Consider the following 13,416-nt stretch of genomic DNA (forward strand, 5'->3'; position numbering starts at 1 on the left):
TCACAACTTTTCCCTGACCAGCCTCCAGTATCTTGTTGCATTCATGTACTTGCCGACCTGCTGATATTCTCTAACACACATCTTAGGCCTTCACAGAACAGTCGAATTTGTACACAGGAGAACTACTACAAGGCCGTTGAGGACATTCATTGCACTGAATTTTATTTAGGGATACCTTAGTGAAGTGGTAAAATGATCATCATTTGTAAAAATTGCTCAAGTAGGTCTCCATTCTACACAGCCCTTTCACATGCAAATCTGCAGCAGCTTGTGAATGTTTTGTGTTTTTTGGGCCATGGTGACTGAAGGTCCAAGAAGCAGCACAAGTTAAAATGACAGCATTTCAGTGTAATTGACCTCTCCTGAAGACAGAATCCTTAATGGCAAAGGCCGGCATCACAAGCCACTGAAGACCTAAATAAGTGGCTGGCAGAAGGTGCGGTGAGGCTCAAAGAGAAAGACTGAGACACGAGAAGAGAGACACTCACCCCATAATGAGGCCGTTAATGTAGTCGTTCCCATCCATGTGGCCAAACTGGAAGTCTCTGGAGATGCAAGAAAAATAAGAGAGAGTGAAATGAACTCTATCTCCCGTCTCTGTGGGCCGTATATTGTTAGCACAAACCGGGACAGTATCTTCAATGCACAATATCACACAAATAGAAAACTTGGTTAAAAGTAATATGATGTCCCCGCTGCAGAAAACATAAGAACGCTTTTGTCACTGTGGGAGGGGATGGACAAAAAAACATCCCCAAAGCTCCATCCTGCACCGTCCCTATGCTTCTCCTCATCTCCTTCACCACAGAAAAGTCTTGGGTTATTTATCTAAATGATAAGGAAGGAGGAGGAATTCAATTTGTACCTCATTGTACTGCACTATGTCTGAGAAGAACACATTGCAAGCAGATGAGGGAAGGGGTGGGGAGGGCCAGAGAAACCGCCGACTTTCGCCGAATGACTGATTGCGACGGCCCGCACATATACATTATATTCATTTTGAATCATTGCTACATATAGGAGGATCGTCCCCAGGGTGCTAAGCAATGCCGCATGTGCTTATGTGAATGGCATGATTATTAAGACTGAACAATATAATACATTTTGTGGAGGCAATGAAAGAAAGAAAAAAAAAAGAAAACCTTCAGTCAATGTTCGAGGTAATCGTACTGACAATAGCAAACCGGACTGGGAATAAAACTCATCATAAAGTAAAAGCCCGCGCTGGAAACGGCAGCGGAGTGAGATACGGATCTGAATTAGGTAGAAAATGATTTACACCTCTAAGAGCGACAAGAGAAGTGAGGAAATGCAGCACAGAAAATGTGACATGGAAAGGATATAACCATTTTTTATTATTAGTTTGTATTCAAATTTTGCCCCTTAATTTATTTTTTAGCAGATTTGGTCTATATGCATTCTAATCTTTCCACAGACATGCACTGAACCATTAAGCAGGCTGCTAAGAGCACAATATAAGTTTAATTAAACACTCCCACACTTGTAGTTTTATACGGGCAAGTTTACCAAGTATACTTTTAATTAAGTGAACACCAGTCAAGCAGATTTAAATAAAAGACTATTGACTTTATATAAACAACAATATTACACATTACAGCATCTCAAAAATAGAAAGAAATGTTTGATGTTCTCTGCTCCATTTTCATCCCAATTCCTGAGTCAAATATATAAACTTAAGTTGATTTCAAACTTGAAAATTCAAAGGTCTTCAAATCAACTAAAGTGCAGAGAAGCGTCATGTTGGAATCAGCCATGTTGGAAAACGGAGGCCGTCGTGTTACACATCATGCCTCCGATTCCTCTGGTTTGGTGTTCTATGAATCCATTCATCCATTTATCAATCCCTCCATTCATTTATCAACTCATTTTTTCTCTATCCATCCATCCAAACCATGCATTTTTGTCGCAAACATCCTTCCAATAAACAATAATTTATCCCTCCATGCAGCCATCCATTCTCTTGCAGGTGCAGTAAGTTTAGATTTCAAGTTCTTGCAAAAATATCTGCATTAATTCACAATGAACTTTGGTATTATTAGATTAAAATTGGCAAAATAATTCATTTTAAAAGAAAAAAAATTAGCAAGCTGCACCACTGAGGTTTCTTTTAAATCCCTTCAAGCCCAATAGTCCTTCTATTTTCTGGTTTTGTGGAAAAACCCATTCCCAGTACGCTAAAAGCACACTGCTTTCTGTTCCTTTACTTTGCTGCTTTGGGCTGGGTTTGAAAAGTTGTTTTTATTTTTACCACTAAAAACAGCTAAATGAGCAGAGTAGAGTCAACTGAAAAACCAGCATTGCGTACTTATGGGATCTAAAACCAAAACAATGCCATAGAACTCCTAAAAAAAAAATCTATTCTTGGATAATGTGAACATTATAACGTATAAAACTAAACATTGGGTCTAGAAGTATGCTTACCCGGACTCTCGTGGGCTTTAAATGAGGAATTATGAGAGTCCAAACTCCTTTATGGATAGAAATTAAGGCTCAGAGGTCTCAGTTTGTGAGACTTTGTGATAAAGCTTTTTTTATTTTCAGCTCCAACTGGCAGATCAAAACCAAGACAAAGCAACATGTGCTCAGTTCCAGCACATTCATGCCTACCGACTGACGAGAATCCCGTTTGCCCACGAACGCCACAAATGGTGGGTGAGCCGAATACCACAGCGCTGCATCAAACGGCATCAGCTCATTCAAATGTCAGCCCTCTCCTGTGATCTCTTCTCTCCATGTGCTACCTTCACCTACCACCGGGGGCGACACTGCAGCCAGCGACTTGTAATTACAAGCTCCGTTTAGGTGTGTCAGAACACTGCAGGCGGCTCTGATCTCAGTGGGGGGGAACTCAAATTCAGACATCTTTGGGGGAAGAAAAAAAAGAAGAAACAGCGGAAGGTAGTGTGGCAGATAGTGGTATAATTGATGATAGGGATCTGAGTAATTCAATCAGCCCTAATGGGAATGCCTGGAGAGGGAGAAGCGCTTTGATCACAGCGGTTTGAGGAGGACATCTTTATTCAAACGCAGCAGCCACTTCAGCACAGTACATTCCAGCTTTAACCAGAATCCTTCAGCTGGAGGATGACCCACCAGCTGTGCTTTAAGTTAACCCACTGTGCACAATCAACACACTTTCATTTGACAGCCCTTTGTTAAAATCTGCTTCCATTTCTTTCCCATCCTCTTGGAGCAAAAATAGCTTCTCCTGAAATTATACACTGCTTTGTTTTTATTTGCCTTGTTACAGAGCAGCGTTCCAGCATGAGAACAGGTCGAGCAGCGCAGCACGCAACATAAACACCCCGGTACAGAGTTGTTATCGCGCAGGAAAACAGAAAATTATGCATTAATAAAGGCTGAGCTGCGGCGGTGATTGACAGCTGAAAAGAACACCTATATTTGGAAGCTGACATTTCACATAATTACCTTTCTACTGAACCGCTACAAAAAAAAAAAAGAAAAAGAAAAGGAAAACAGACGTGCCCTGACAACGGCATAAACTTGCTTGTGAATAGACTGGCAGCATTTCCCCAGCGAGTACGCCGTCCTGAAATAAATGTATAAATTGGATTTTCATCTCTGACCTCATCGTGTCTCCGTGCCTCACCTGTTAAACTGTTCTCTGTATTCCTTCGCCACCCGCTGCATCAAGGTCTTTAATCTAAAAGCAAATGAGAAGAGAGTGAAAAGCCACATAAGTCAGAGCCCATCCCTTTTTTTTCCCTTATTTTTTATTTATTCTTAGCCGCTGGCTGCAATTTGTGGGCAGCTCCAAACAATAACAGTCAGTCTTATCTCTATTCAAAAGCCACACACAAAATGCAGCTGCGGTGGCGAGCCATTTGTTTATTACGGGCACAGCTTTTTAATTTCTGTCTTCTCTTTACCTGCCGCTCTGCTCTGTGGGGTCTTTCTCGTCGATGATTGCAATTGCCACCAGCTTACCTGCAGCAGGAAGACATTGATTACACTTTTTTTTAGTCACAGAATAAAGAAAAGATGGAGACGATTTAAGACCAATGAGACACTGGCAGGAGGTTTCTTATGCAACTTTTGTATCAAAATTACTTCTTTTTCCTAAAGGAAATCTCTGAAGTCCTCTGATATTTAGAGACAATATTCAATAAGTATGACTGAAATAATAATTTATAGGAAATTTTCAGCAGATATTACAGACTATATGGGTGGAAGTGTGACTGGATGTACAGATGCACGGGTGTGCGAACAGTCAGATCTGTGGATGCATGTTAAATATTTGTATGCTGAAATCATGTGAAACCAAGGCACATAAACATGGTCACTAATGGATGGATGAACAGAAAGAAGAACAAACGAATGAAAGGAGGGACAAACAGATGGACGGAGGGAAAGTTAGATATATAAATGAACAGACTTATCTTCCATATTAATTCAGATCTGAGAAAATATTTAAATTCCAGACTTTTCTGAGCTGTAGGAGCTGCATGAGGGATGCTTCAGCAGCGCTCGAAAGGGAAAAGAAAGGAAGAGGCATGGAGGGTGATTTACCCATTAATCACTCAAACATTAAACTAACTTCAGCTTTCTGCTTCGCTGTGCAGAAAACAAGTGTTCAGTTGGTAGCAGAGCTATTTAGGTGCCATTCAAAACCAAAACCCATGAAATGACAAATAGGTCTACTTAAAAAAAGAAAAAAGACAACAAACTCTTACACAACTTAAAAAGGTCTCCTATTTAAGCTGCTACGGTTTGAGGCAGGAAGCCCCTTGACATTTAGATGAGAGAGGCAGCCTGCCCCCTGCTGGTCACTGATGCAGAAAGGTTATGTAGAGAAAGTGGACAGCCTGGAGTCAGGAGAAGAGATAAATACTTGCAATGCAGAAAAGAAATCTTAATATACGGCTTAGTTTGTGTGCATTTCTCCCCACTGCAAAGCGCCTGTCTTCATGGGAGTTTCTCAAGCGGGAATGTGCATAATTAATGCCAGCAAGGATTTGGAGAACTTAAGAAGGTACACTGAACTAGAATAATATGCATAGGAAAATAATTCATCAGGCGGCTTGTCTGAAAGAGTACTGGGATTTTGAATCATCAGTGCAGGTTTTTTTTTTTTTTTTTTTTTTAAATCTGGGATACACTTCCTATTAAGCCAAAAAGGAACAAAGAATTCTCTTCTATTTTAATATTAACCAGCGATTTGAATATGATTATTTTATCATGCTTCATAAAGGAAACCCAAACGCCCCAATATTTGTCTTCTAAACTCCTCATATGTTCACGGCTCTTTGTGGCTCATATCGTTCTGTGTGGTAACAATGCCGTTAGAAAAGCTTGCAGCTCATTAAGCAATCACAGGTTTCCACTGCAAATTGCAGGTCCAAATGTTGCAATAATTGTAAGATGTCTCACTTTCTTCTGCAGAGACAACAATTATAGTTACGCCGCAATAGTACAACCAGCCAAGGAGCAAGATTACAGCGGTCATCACTGCAGGATTATGTAGCTATAATGGAAAATTACTCGCATGGAAACATCAATTTCACCCAAGAACTTTGTGCTTGGAAGTTGTTCACATCCAAGTTGTTCACATTTGAGTTGACATTAATCCACTTCTGAATTTGTGGTAGTTTCTTTTCAAAGAACTGAATGGCTATTTGAAATGTTGGTATTTACTGTTACTATTAATAATTTACTATTTGTTTTCGAGTCAGCCAGCAAGAATCTAACACTTCTTATGCGTCATTGTTTTTTTTTTTTTTGATGCAAGTAAATATAGCTGAGGATTTTTTTTAAAGGGGGGCCTGTTATGCTTTTACACATATTAACATAGGTCTATACAAAACATTTTTTGCACCAAGTCATTCTCAGATAAAATCACCTGCTCAGCTCTGCATATTTTAAGCTCAACTAGGATCAATGCATGATTGGACTGAACTGAATTTCTTTTGCGTAAAGTGTCTTGAGATGATGTGTTGTAAATCGGCGCCATATAAATAAAATAATTGAATTCTTAGTTGAATAATTAAAACTTTTAAACTAAAATCTGTGAGGGGTACGAATACAAGTATAAATATGGGGTAGAAAAAGATCAATTGCAGCCAAAACCTTTTTTATCTGAAACCCAACTATTTAGCCTTTATCACACTCTAAACTGACCAAAGCTTTTTTCATGTTTTCATCTTCAATTGTCTCAGACTTCATCAGACGAGGCATTAATTGGACATTAGCAGAGACAAGCCAAAATGTTTTGCCGTTGCTTTTTCACTTTATCAACAGTTTGCATGAGCTCAAGTCCTGCTTCAGAAGTTTGGTGTTTAATGCGAAACATGCCTCAGATTCAGAGATGTATTATTACTGACCAGTTTTTCAGCTTGCTACTCTCTGCTATCAAGTCTCTCTGCATGATGCTTGGTGTTATTTGCGACCCAGAGTTGGAGAGCAAACACATTGAAATATAAAACTCAAGGTTGTTTTCTACAGGCCCATATTTAAAAACGAGAATCAATTCGAGCTCTTCCGTCATTAAGGCTTGATTACCGTATCACGCGGGTCAAGATGTTTTGGATTCTTAATGCCAAAGCTCTGATCATCGCTCACATCAAAAGGTTCGGGATGAGAATGAAATCATGCTTCATCAGAGAGAATTTCTGAATAACTTATAGTAAATGTTCAAGTCCATCAAGTTAAAAGATCGTCCGCTGCAAGCGTAAAGAGCCGCTTAGCGACAGAATCTAATTTAATGCATCCATCTGAGACCTCACATCGTTTTTCTGTAAATTTGCCAGAGCATTTTCAGAAACTATAGCTAGCTCAGTTTTATAATCCACTGGTTTAGTGACTGTATTGTTTACCCAGCTGAAGACTAACAGTTTGCGTCTTAAATCCAGTATAAATATGCAGCAAGCGTGATATCCATGTGATAGATGTAGAAAAACGAGAGGACACAAAAATTGGTACGTGGAAGATGACAAATGTTTTCTGGTTCTCCTGTGCTGTTATTGCGGTTGTCTCCGCTTCTGAAGAATAACCTTCCAATATCCCAGTGCACGACGACATAAAAGGAGAAGTGCTTTTTAATATCGCCAAACATATTCTGCTTTCAATATGCACCCAATCCATCTCCCCGTCTGCCTCTCTGTCCTTTAAATCCTCGCAGTTAAATAAACCTAAATTACAGTTTCGGGCTCTTCATTGATTTTTTTGGGTCACGCCAGTATTTAGATGTGGGTACAGAGTTCTGTGTCAGTATGACTTATGATGTGTGGGATGGAGGGGGGGATTTTTTTTAAGCATAAAATGTCATCCCAGCAGCTCCACTGAGCTGCAGTCCATGAAATGTGATATTCGGTTGAAAAGACTCCAGCAACAGGGCTTCTGCCAACTTTTTTTTTTTTTTTTTTTTTTACTTCCTTCAAGCCTTCACATGAATCAAAACTGCAAATTCTTGAACAGTCACACATTGTTTATCCAATTACAGCATTATTGCTAAGGTTTAAAAAGCAGGAAGTCTGGCTTAAAGGAGAAAGAAAGCAACTTGAAGTAGCCTAAATAGAATCAAACAGCACTCACTTACACAGAGAGAAGTACAATAGTAAGGTTTGTGTTTGGCTGATTTTGTTGTTGTTATACTGCTTTTATGTAATTAACCTTTTATCACTGGAAAGCCTGTTTATTCCCTCTTCAAAATGGTGTCACATGTGTAGGTCGAATAGAGTTGCGTACAGGAGTTACACCCATAAATAACTTGCCAAATCTTCTTTACCAATGCAAAACTGCTTATGATGGAGGAAGTGGGACGGTGTTTTCTCCATGATGGAAAAACAAGAATTATCAACACTGGAAGAGATCCCAATGCAGAGAAATGGAGATGAGATCCCGCAACCAGTGGTAATCCCGTGTCTCCAGACTTAAACCACTTCTCCATTATCATGTCTCCTTCTAACCGGTTAATGTCTGGTTTGGTTCTACCACAGTTGATTAATTGCAGCTAAAACAGTACAGTTTGTTCCTCTGTATTGTGGGCGTGAATTTAGGCAGGAATTTGGTCGGCGGTGAGCGCGCAGCAGCTTTGGTCGACATACTAATGAGGTTTGCAGCAACACTTGGCAATGGAGAACCTCAAGGTTTTAGATTTAGGTAATGAGGTCAGTAGATGTAAAGCAAAATCTACACATGAGCTTTATTTAAAAAGAAAAATTCAAAACAAAGAGATAACTGCACATCACAACTAATTAATATGATGTAGTTCTGACTGCTCCGTCAAACAGATCGCCGACTGGAGATGCAGTTTCTCGCCGTTACGTTTCTGACTGTCATGCTGCTTGCAGGGCAGCGAAACACGGTCATTCCACTAGAAAAGTTGACACGTGGGCTCATGGCGGTGCTCAAGATTAAATTCATAATTACGCTTCTCCACGTTGTGCAGCTTTATGACAGTAGACAACCTGTCTGCCAGCCCACTTTGGTGATTGAGATCTTGTATGGAGTTTGCAATGACATAAATAAGGCAATCTTTGAATTCAATCTGCTGGCTGGCACGGCTTGTACTACTCCTGAAATAAGTACGAAAACGGGGAAGAACCGTGTAAAGCAACCAAATGGAGATGAATTTGGACCGGGTCAGAACCGGTCAAAGCCGCTGTAGTGGAGAAGCCCCTTCAGAGACTGAACTGTATGCTACATCGTCTGATTGGATTCTACAACCTGCTGCATTTGGACATAAGCTGCTTTTTCTTCCATATCTGAGATGCTTACATTTAGTTTGAAGTTGTTTTAGGTGAGCAATTCAGCTAAGCGCAGAGCGAGCTGTGTGCTTTACTGCTGTTGAAAAATGCACACCATGACATGGGTCGCTCAACCTTTCTTTCTGTACCTGCATGAGAAACCTTAATCTCTCCAAATATCGGAGCATAAACACAGCTGGGAGTTCACTCTGTTTTGCTTGGGTGTCACTTAAAAGTTACCCAACAAAACATTGCATTGCATTCCTAGTTCCACGTAGGTTGACAATGCTGTACTGAATATTTTCAGTAAGAATTCGTGTGCCGTTAAAATAAAGAAAAGAGCTTACAAAGTCTGAGAAATTTCAGTTTAATGGAAGCAAAATGTAAGGGAATGAAAACCGACTAGAGAAGTGTACAGATTATTGCAACATTTTTGCACCAGTAAGTATTTTAGGGACAACATCAGGGTTATCTCTCTTGCCTTAGGAAACGTGAACATATAGAAAATTCATGCATTAAACTGCACACCTTGTTGGAATCCAGCCACCTACCCAGCAAACCACAGCTGCTCTAATGCTGTAAGAATAAAGCCCATAAAGGAAGAAAATACTGTGTCTAATATTAGAGAAGCACTGCACAGAGTATCAATGTACCGCTGTTTAAGAGGCAGTTTGCATTTCACATTTGAGCTTAAATTACCTTTACAAGGAAAGGAGTTTTTGAACAAGAATAACAAATATGGCTGTTTCTGGAGGGCATAAAGACTGAGCAAAAATAGCTCCATCAGTACAGTTGAAGCTGACCAAGCTTCTGATAGAAGATGTTTGACTTTTAATTTTAAAGCTGCCCTATGGCAAGCAACATATTTGAGGGCGAGGCTGTCAAACATTAAGGCGTTTTTTAAATAACGTTTTGAGGACATGCTTGATTTATGCTTGTGTTTTAATATGCCGTTTAGAAATGTTTACCAGCGTCTTTGGTCGTAAAGATTAAAGAAGAGCTACATGCATGAAAGAACAAAATAAAAAAAACCACAGCTATAGCGCAAAATATAAAGCATTAAAATGAGTCTGTAAAAAATTTGAGCTCCGTTTCATCTGGTAAAGAAACATTGTCAAAATATAACTAAAGTAAATTTCCAGGAGGAAGTTCTCATATGCTCCTTGGCTCTGGGCACCAAGAAAGGAGACAAGGATGACTGCCGATGCTGGCTTCTACCATAGCGCTAAAATGATTTCCACTGTGTGTATTAATGCATATTGAAGTATATTTGGTGTTTGAACTTTTAAAATTGACAGTTATTTTAGTTTTCTTGAATTGTTGTTACTTCCAGCACACAGAGTGGCTCGGGATCCACACCATGTTTGAGCTAAGGGTGTGCGATTGTTTAAGATTAATTTTGGGGAAATCTGGATTTCTTTTCACCCATGCTCTCCTTATATTTCCATTGTTCAGAGTGTTGTCAAATAAGATGCTAGGCCTTGGGTAGGGTGATAAGTGTGTTTTTACAGATCTACATTTATTTGGACTTCAAATTCAAATCAATTCACTGAAGGGATGATTGTAATAAAATGCAGTTTTGGGAAATATTTTCCATCTTATGTCATGCCTTTTTCAGAAAAGGAAGCAAGAATTTTTTTTTATCATTATTAAAATCAGAAATCAGATTTGTTATGATAAAATTCTAGATTTTATTTTCAAACAATATTGTCCAGCCCTAATTTTAACCTTTATTTTCCAATTTTAATCCCCTATGGATTACAGAAAACTATCTATAAATTCAAAAATGTATGCAGAATTATTGTTAAAAAAATAAAAATAAAAATTATGAACATTTTCTGACAAATACTTAACCAAATCTGAAAAACTGCAAATCAAATATATCATTAAAAGTCACAAATGTATGTGATAAAACAAATGGATGGCCGCTACACATTTCAAATTTAACTCTGTAAATGTTACAATTTGTTGCATTTATTTGTACAACAGCGACACGTTTTTTTTTTTAATTGGGGGTTATCTCTTGGAAAATTACATGTGGATGTTAGGGAACAATATGCTTTGCTGCAAAATAGCATTCTTTAGATCAAAACAGATGAAAATGAAATAAGTCTGCAAGTGGAACACGCTACCTGTTTCTCCAAGCTCATACAAGGTAAAGCCGTCAATTTGAAGGTAACCCTGGAAGCGCTCCTTGTTCACCCACAACGACAGGCTGCCGTCCTCATACTCTGCAAACATACAGGGGGGGAATCTTTCAGAAACAAAGGGACAGAGCAGCTTATTGAGATTCACCATACAACCTGTCAATATCAAAAGCAAAGCATAGCAAAGTATTGATGGCTGGACTGTCAGAAGATCACAATGTTTACAACACGTAACCTCTTTGGGGGGTAAAGAGCGAGACACTGTCTGAGCATTCACAGACACGGTAAAAAAAGATCAGAGGCGTCTGAATTGGTCTGGGTCATAAACGGCACTATAGACAGATGACAAGTGAACAGATAAACAAAATAACAGGGTTGAGAATATTTTATTCCGGGTGGATTGTCAACAGTTATGTAGAATGAACAAAACATGTTTTATTCATCAAGTAAATGGTTGTCAAAAATACTAAATTATCCATTTGACATAAATATTTTCCATGCTGTCCCGATTCTCTCATCAGTTCTGCTTGTCAATCACAAAAAGCAAGGAAGAAAAAACTTTCATACTATTTTTAATGCATGCACTAGTATGGACAAGTATACAAACCACTTTGACAGCCAACAAAGTGGAAATATTATTTGTACCGTATTTTCCGCACTATATGGCGCACCTAAAAACCTTCAATTTCCTCAAAAGYCAACAGTGCGCCTTATAATCCGGTGCGCCTTATATATGGACCAATATTGAGCCACAACAGGTCTAGAAACTACGGTAAGCAGCCGCCGACTTCATTTTCCCCAGTAGAAGTAGTGGTGCGAGGTGCATGCCGGGATAGTTGTCAGAACGCTGGTTTGTTAATAAAGTTTGATAATACATTTAAAGCCAGAGGGGGCGGAGGTAGAGAGACAGAGACTGCGCCGGCAGCGTGTCGGTTGGTCTGTGTTACCCAGAAAGCAGTTGGGCACAATATCGCAACAACAACACCGTGAGTGAAACAATGACTGGGGCAGCCTACTATATAAAGTACTTGGGGACCATTTCTTTACAAATGTGGATGTGTAATAATAGAATACGGAACAAATTGGCAACCCAAACTGAAGCGTCTATTCCATGTGCCTTATAATGCGGTGCGCCTTATGTATGAAAAAAGTTTTAAAATGGGCCATTCATTGAAGGTGCGCCTTATAATCCGGTGCGCCTTATAGTGCGGAAAATACGGTATTTGGAAGGCCAACGTAAAGCAGTTTATAAGTGTGAAGAAAATGGCAAAATGTGTTGTGTTGTGTCTTCAGCTCTTGTTATACTCTGATGCCACTAAATAAAATCTAGTTCAACTACGGTTATAATATTTTTTAGCTTTGGAGGAACGACAGAGATCCACAGCTCATGTGGATTATGAGTATTAAAGGAACAAATATTAGTTGTTTACATTGCAAATATGATCTTGAAAAAAAAGTGGGAAGAAGAAAGTTATTGTTTAGGGGTGTGCAATAAGAGTAAGACATGCGAGTGCTATATAACAGCTGAATCTTGCTAAGGTAATATTGATTACAATAAATCCAAGTTGTCGTAAATCTAATTTTTTTTCTCTCCATTAAAATTTCACACCAGTCTTCATGAGCTTTAGTATCTTTCATACTAAAAATTTACAGCTATCTACGGTTCAGTTTCTGAAGATGCACCTAGTCCCTGATTTTTCTGTGGAATATAATTAAAAAATACAGGGCAATCCTGGAAGAAAGTCAGATGCTGCAAAAGACTTGAGAGGTGGAGGTTCACAACCCTAAACATTCATCTATATATTCACACACAATAGAATAGTTTAGATGAAACGGATTTATGTTAGAATGATCCAATCAGAGTCCCAACCTGAATCCAATTCAGAATATGTGGCAAAACTTGAACAGTCTCAATGAGCTTGAACATTTCCTGAAAGAAGAAAGTCTTTGTCGCTAGATGTGAAAAGATGATAGTGCAATTTTCTAAGACTTCAAGCTGTAATCGCAACAGAAGATGGTTCTGCAAAATTCTGAGAGAGGGTTGCTGAATACAAATGGATGCCACACGTATCTTATTTCTACTTGTAAAACTCTAAAAAAATCTGATGTCATTCTTTTTCTTCTATGTGCTACTTTGTAATAGTCCGTCGTGTAAAATCTCAAAGTATAGCAAGCTTTGCAATCATGACCTGACAAAATGTCACCAAGTATGAAAATAATTCAAAGGATAAGGTCAAAGACAATATTTTTTGCAAGGCATTTTATCTTATGCATGTCATGTACAAAAAGAAAAAATATATATCATTTCTAGACAAACACCTGGAGGCAGTCAGTATGAGGGGTGTAGAACAAGATCAGTGAGGCATTAGAAACTAAAAAAGCGGAGAAAAGCAAAAGGATGCACATAATTACTGTCAAATGTAACCAGAACCTTAATATGACATGTTAATAAGTTATCCTGACCTTTACGCTGCCACTTAAGTAATTACAGGAACACTGATGATTTTTAACATGATTCTCATGCTGCAGGGCCTCAAAGGAGC

General features: G+C 38.8%; 1 protein-coding gene across 1 annotated transcript in view; it reads right to left on the reverse strand.

The window, feature by feature from the left end:
* The window catches only part of tmx3b (thioredoxin related transmembrane protein 3b), a 44,695-nt gene that overhangs the window by 13,472 nt on the left and 17,807 nt on the right, over positions 1-13,416 (reverse strand). Inside the window, exons 10-13 of the mRNA XM_008396569.2 lie at positions 10,859-10,957; positions 3,912-3,969; positions 3,632-3,685; positions 489-545 (exon numbers count right to left, since the gene is read on the reverse strand). Of these exons, the coding sequence (XP_008394791.1) occupies positions 489-545; positions 3,632-3,685; positions 3,912-3,969; positions 10,859-10,957 (268 nt within the window). The remainder of the gene's footprint in view (positions 1-488; positions 546-3,631; positions 3,686-3,911; positions 3,970-10,858; positions 10,958-13,416) is intronic.

Source organism: Poecilia reticulata, linkage group LG20, assembly GCF_000633615.1.
Source record: "Poecilia reticulata strain Guanapo linkage group LG20, Guppy_female_1.0+MT, whole genome shotgun sequence".
Lineage (NCBI taxonomy): Eukaryota > Metazoa > Chordata > Actinopteri > Cyprinodontiformes > Poeciliidae > Poecilia > Poecilia reticulata.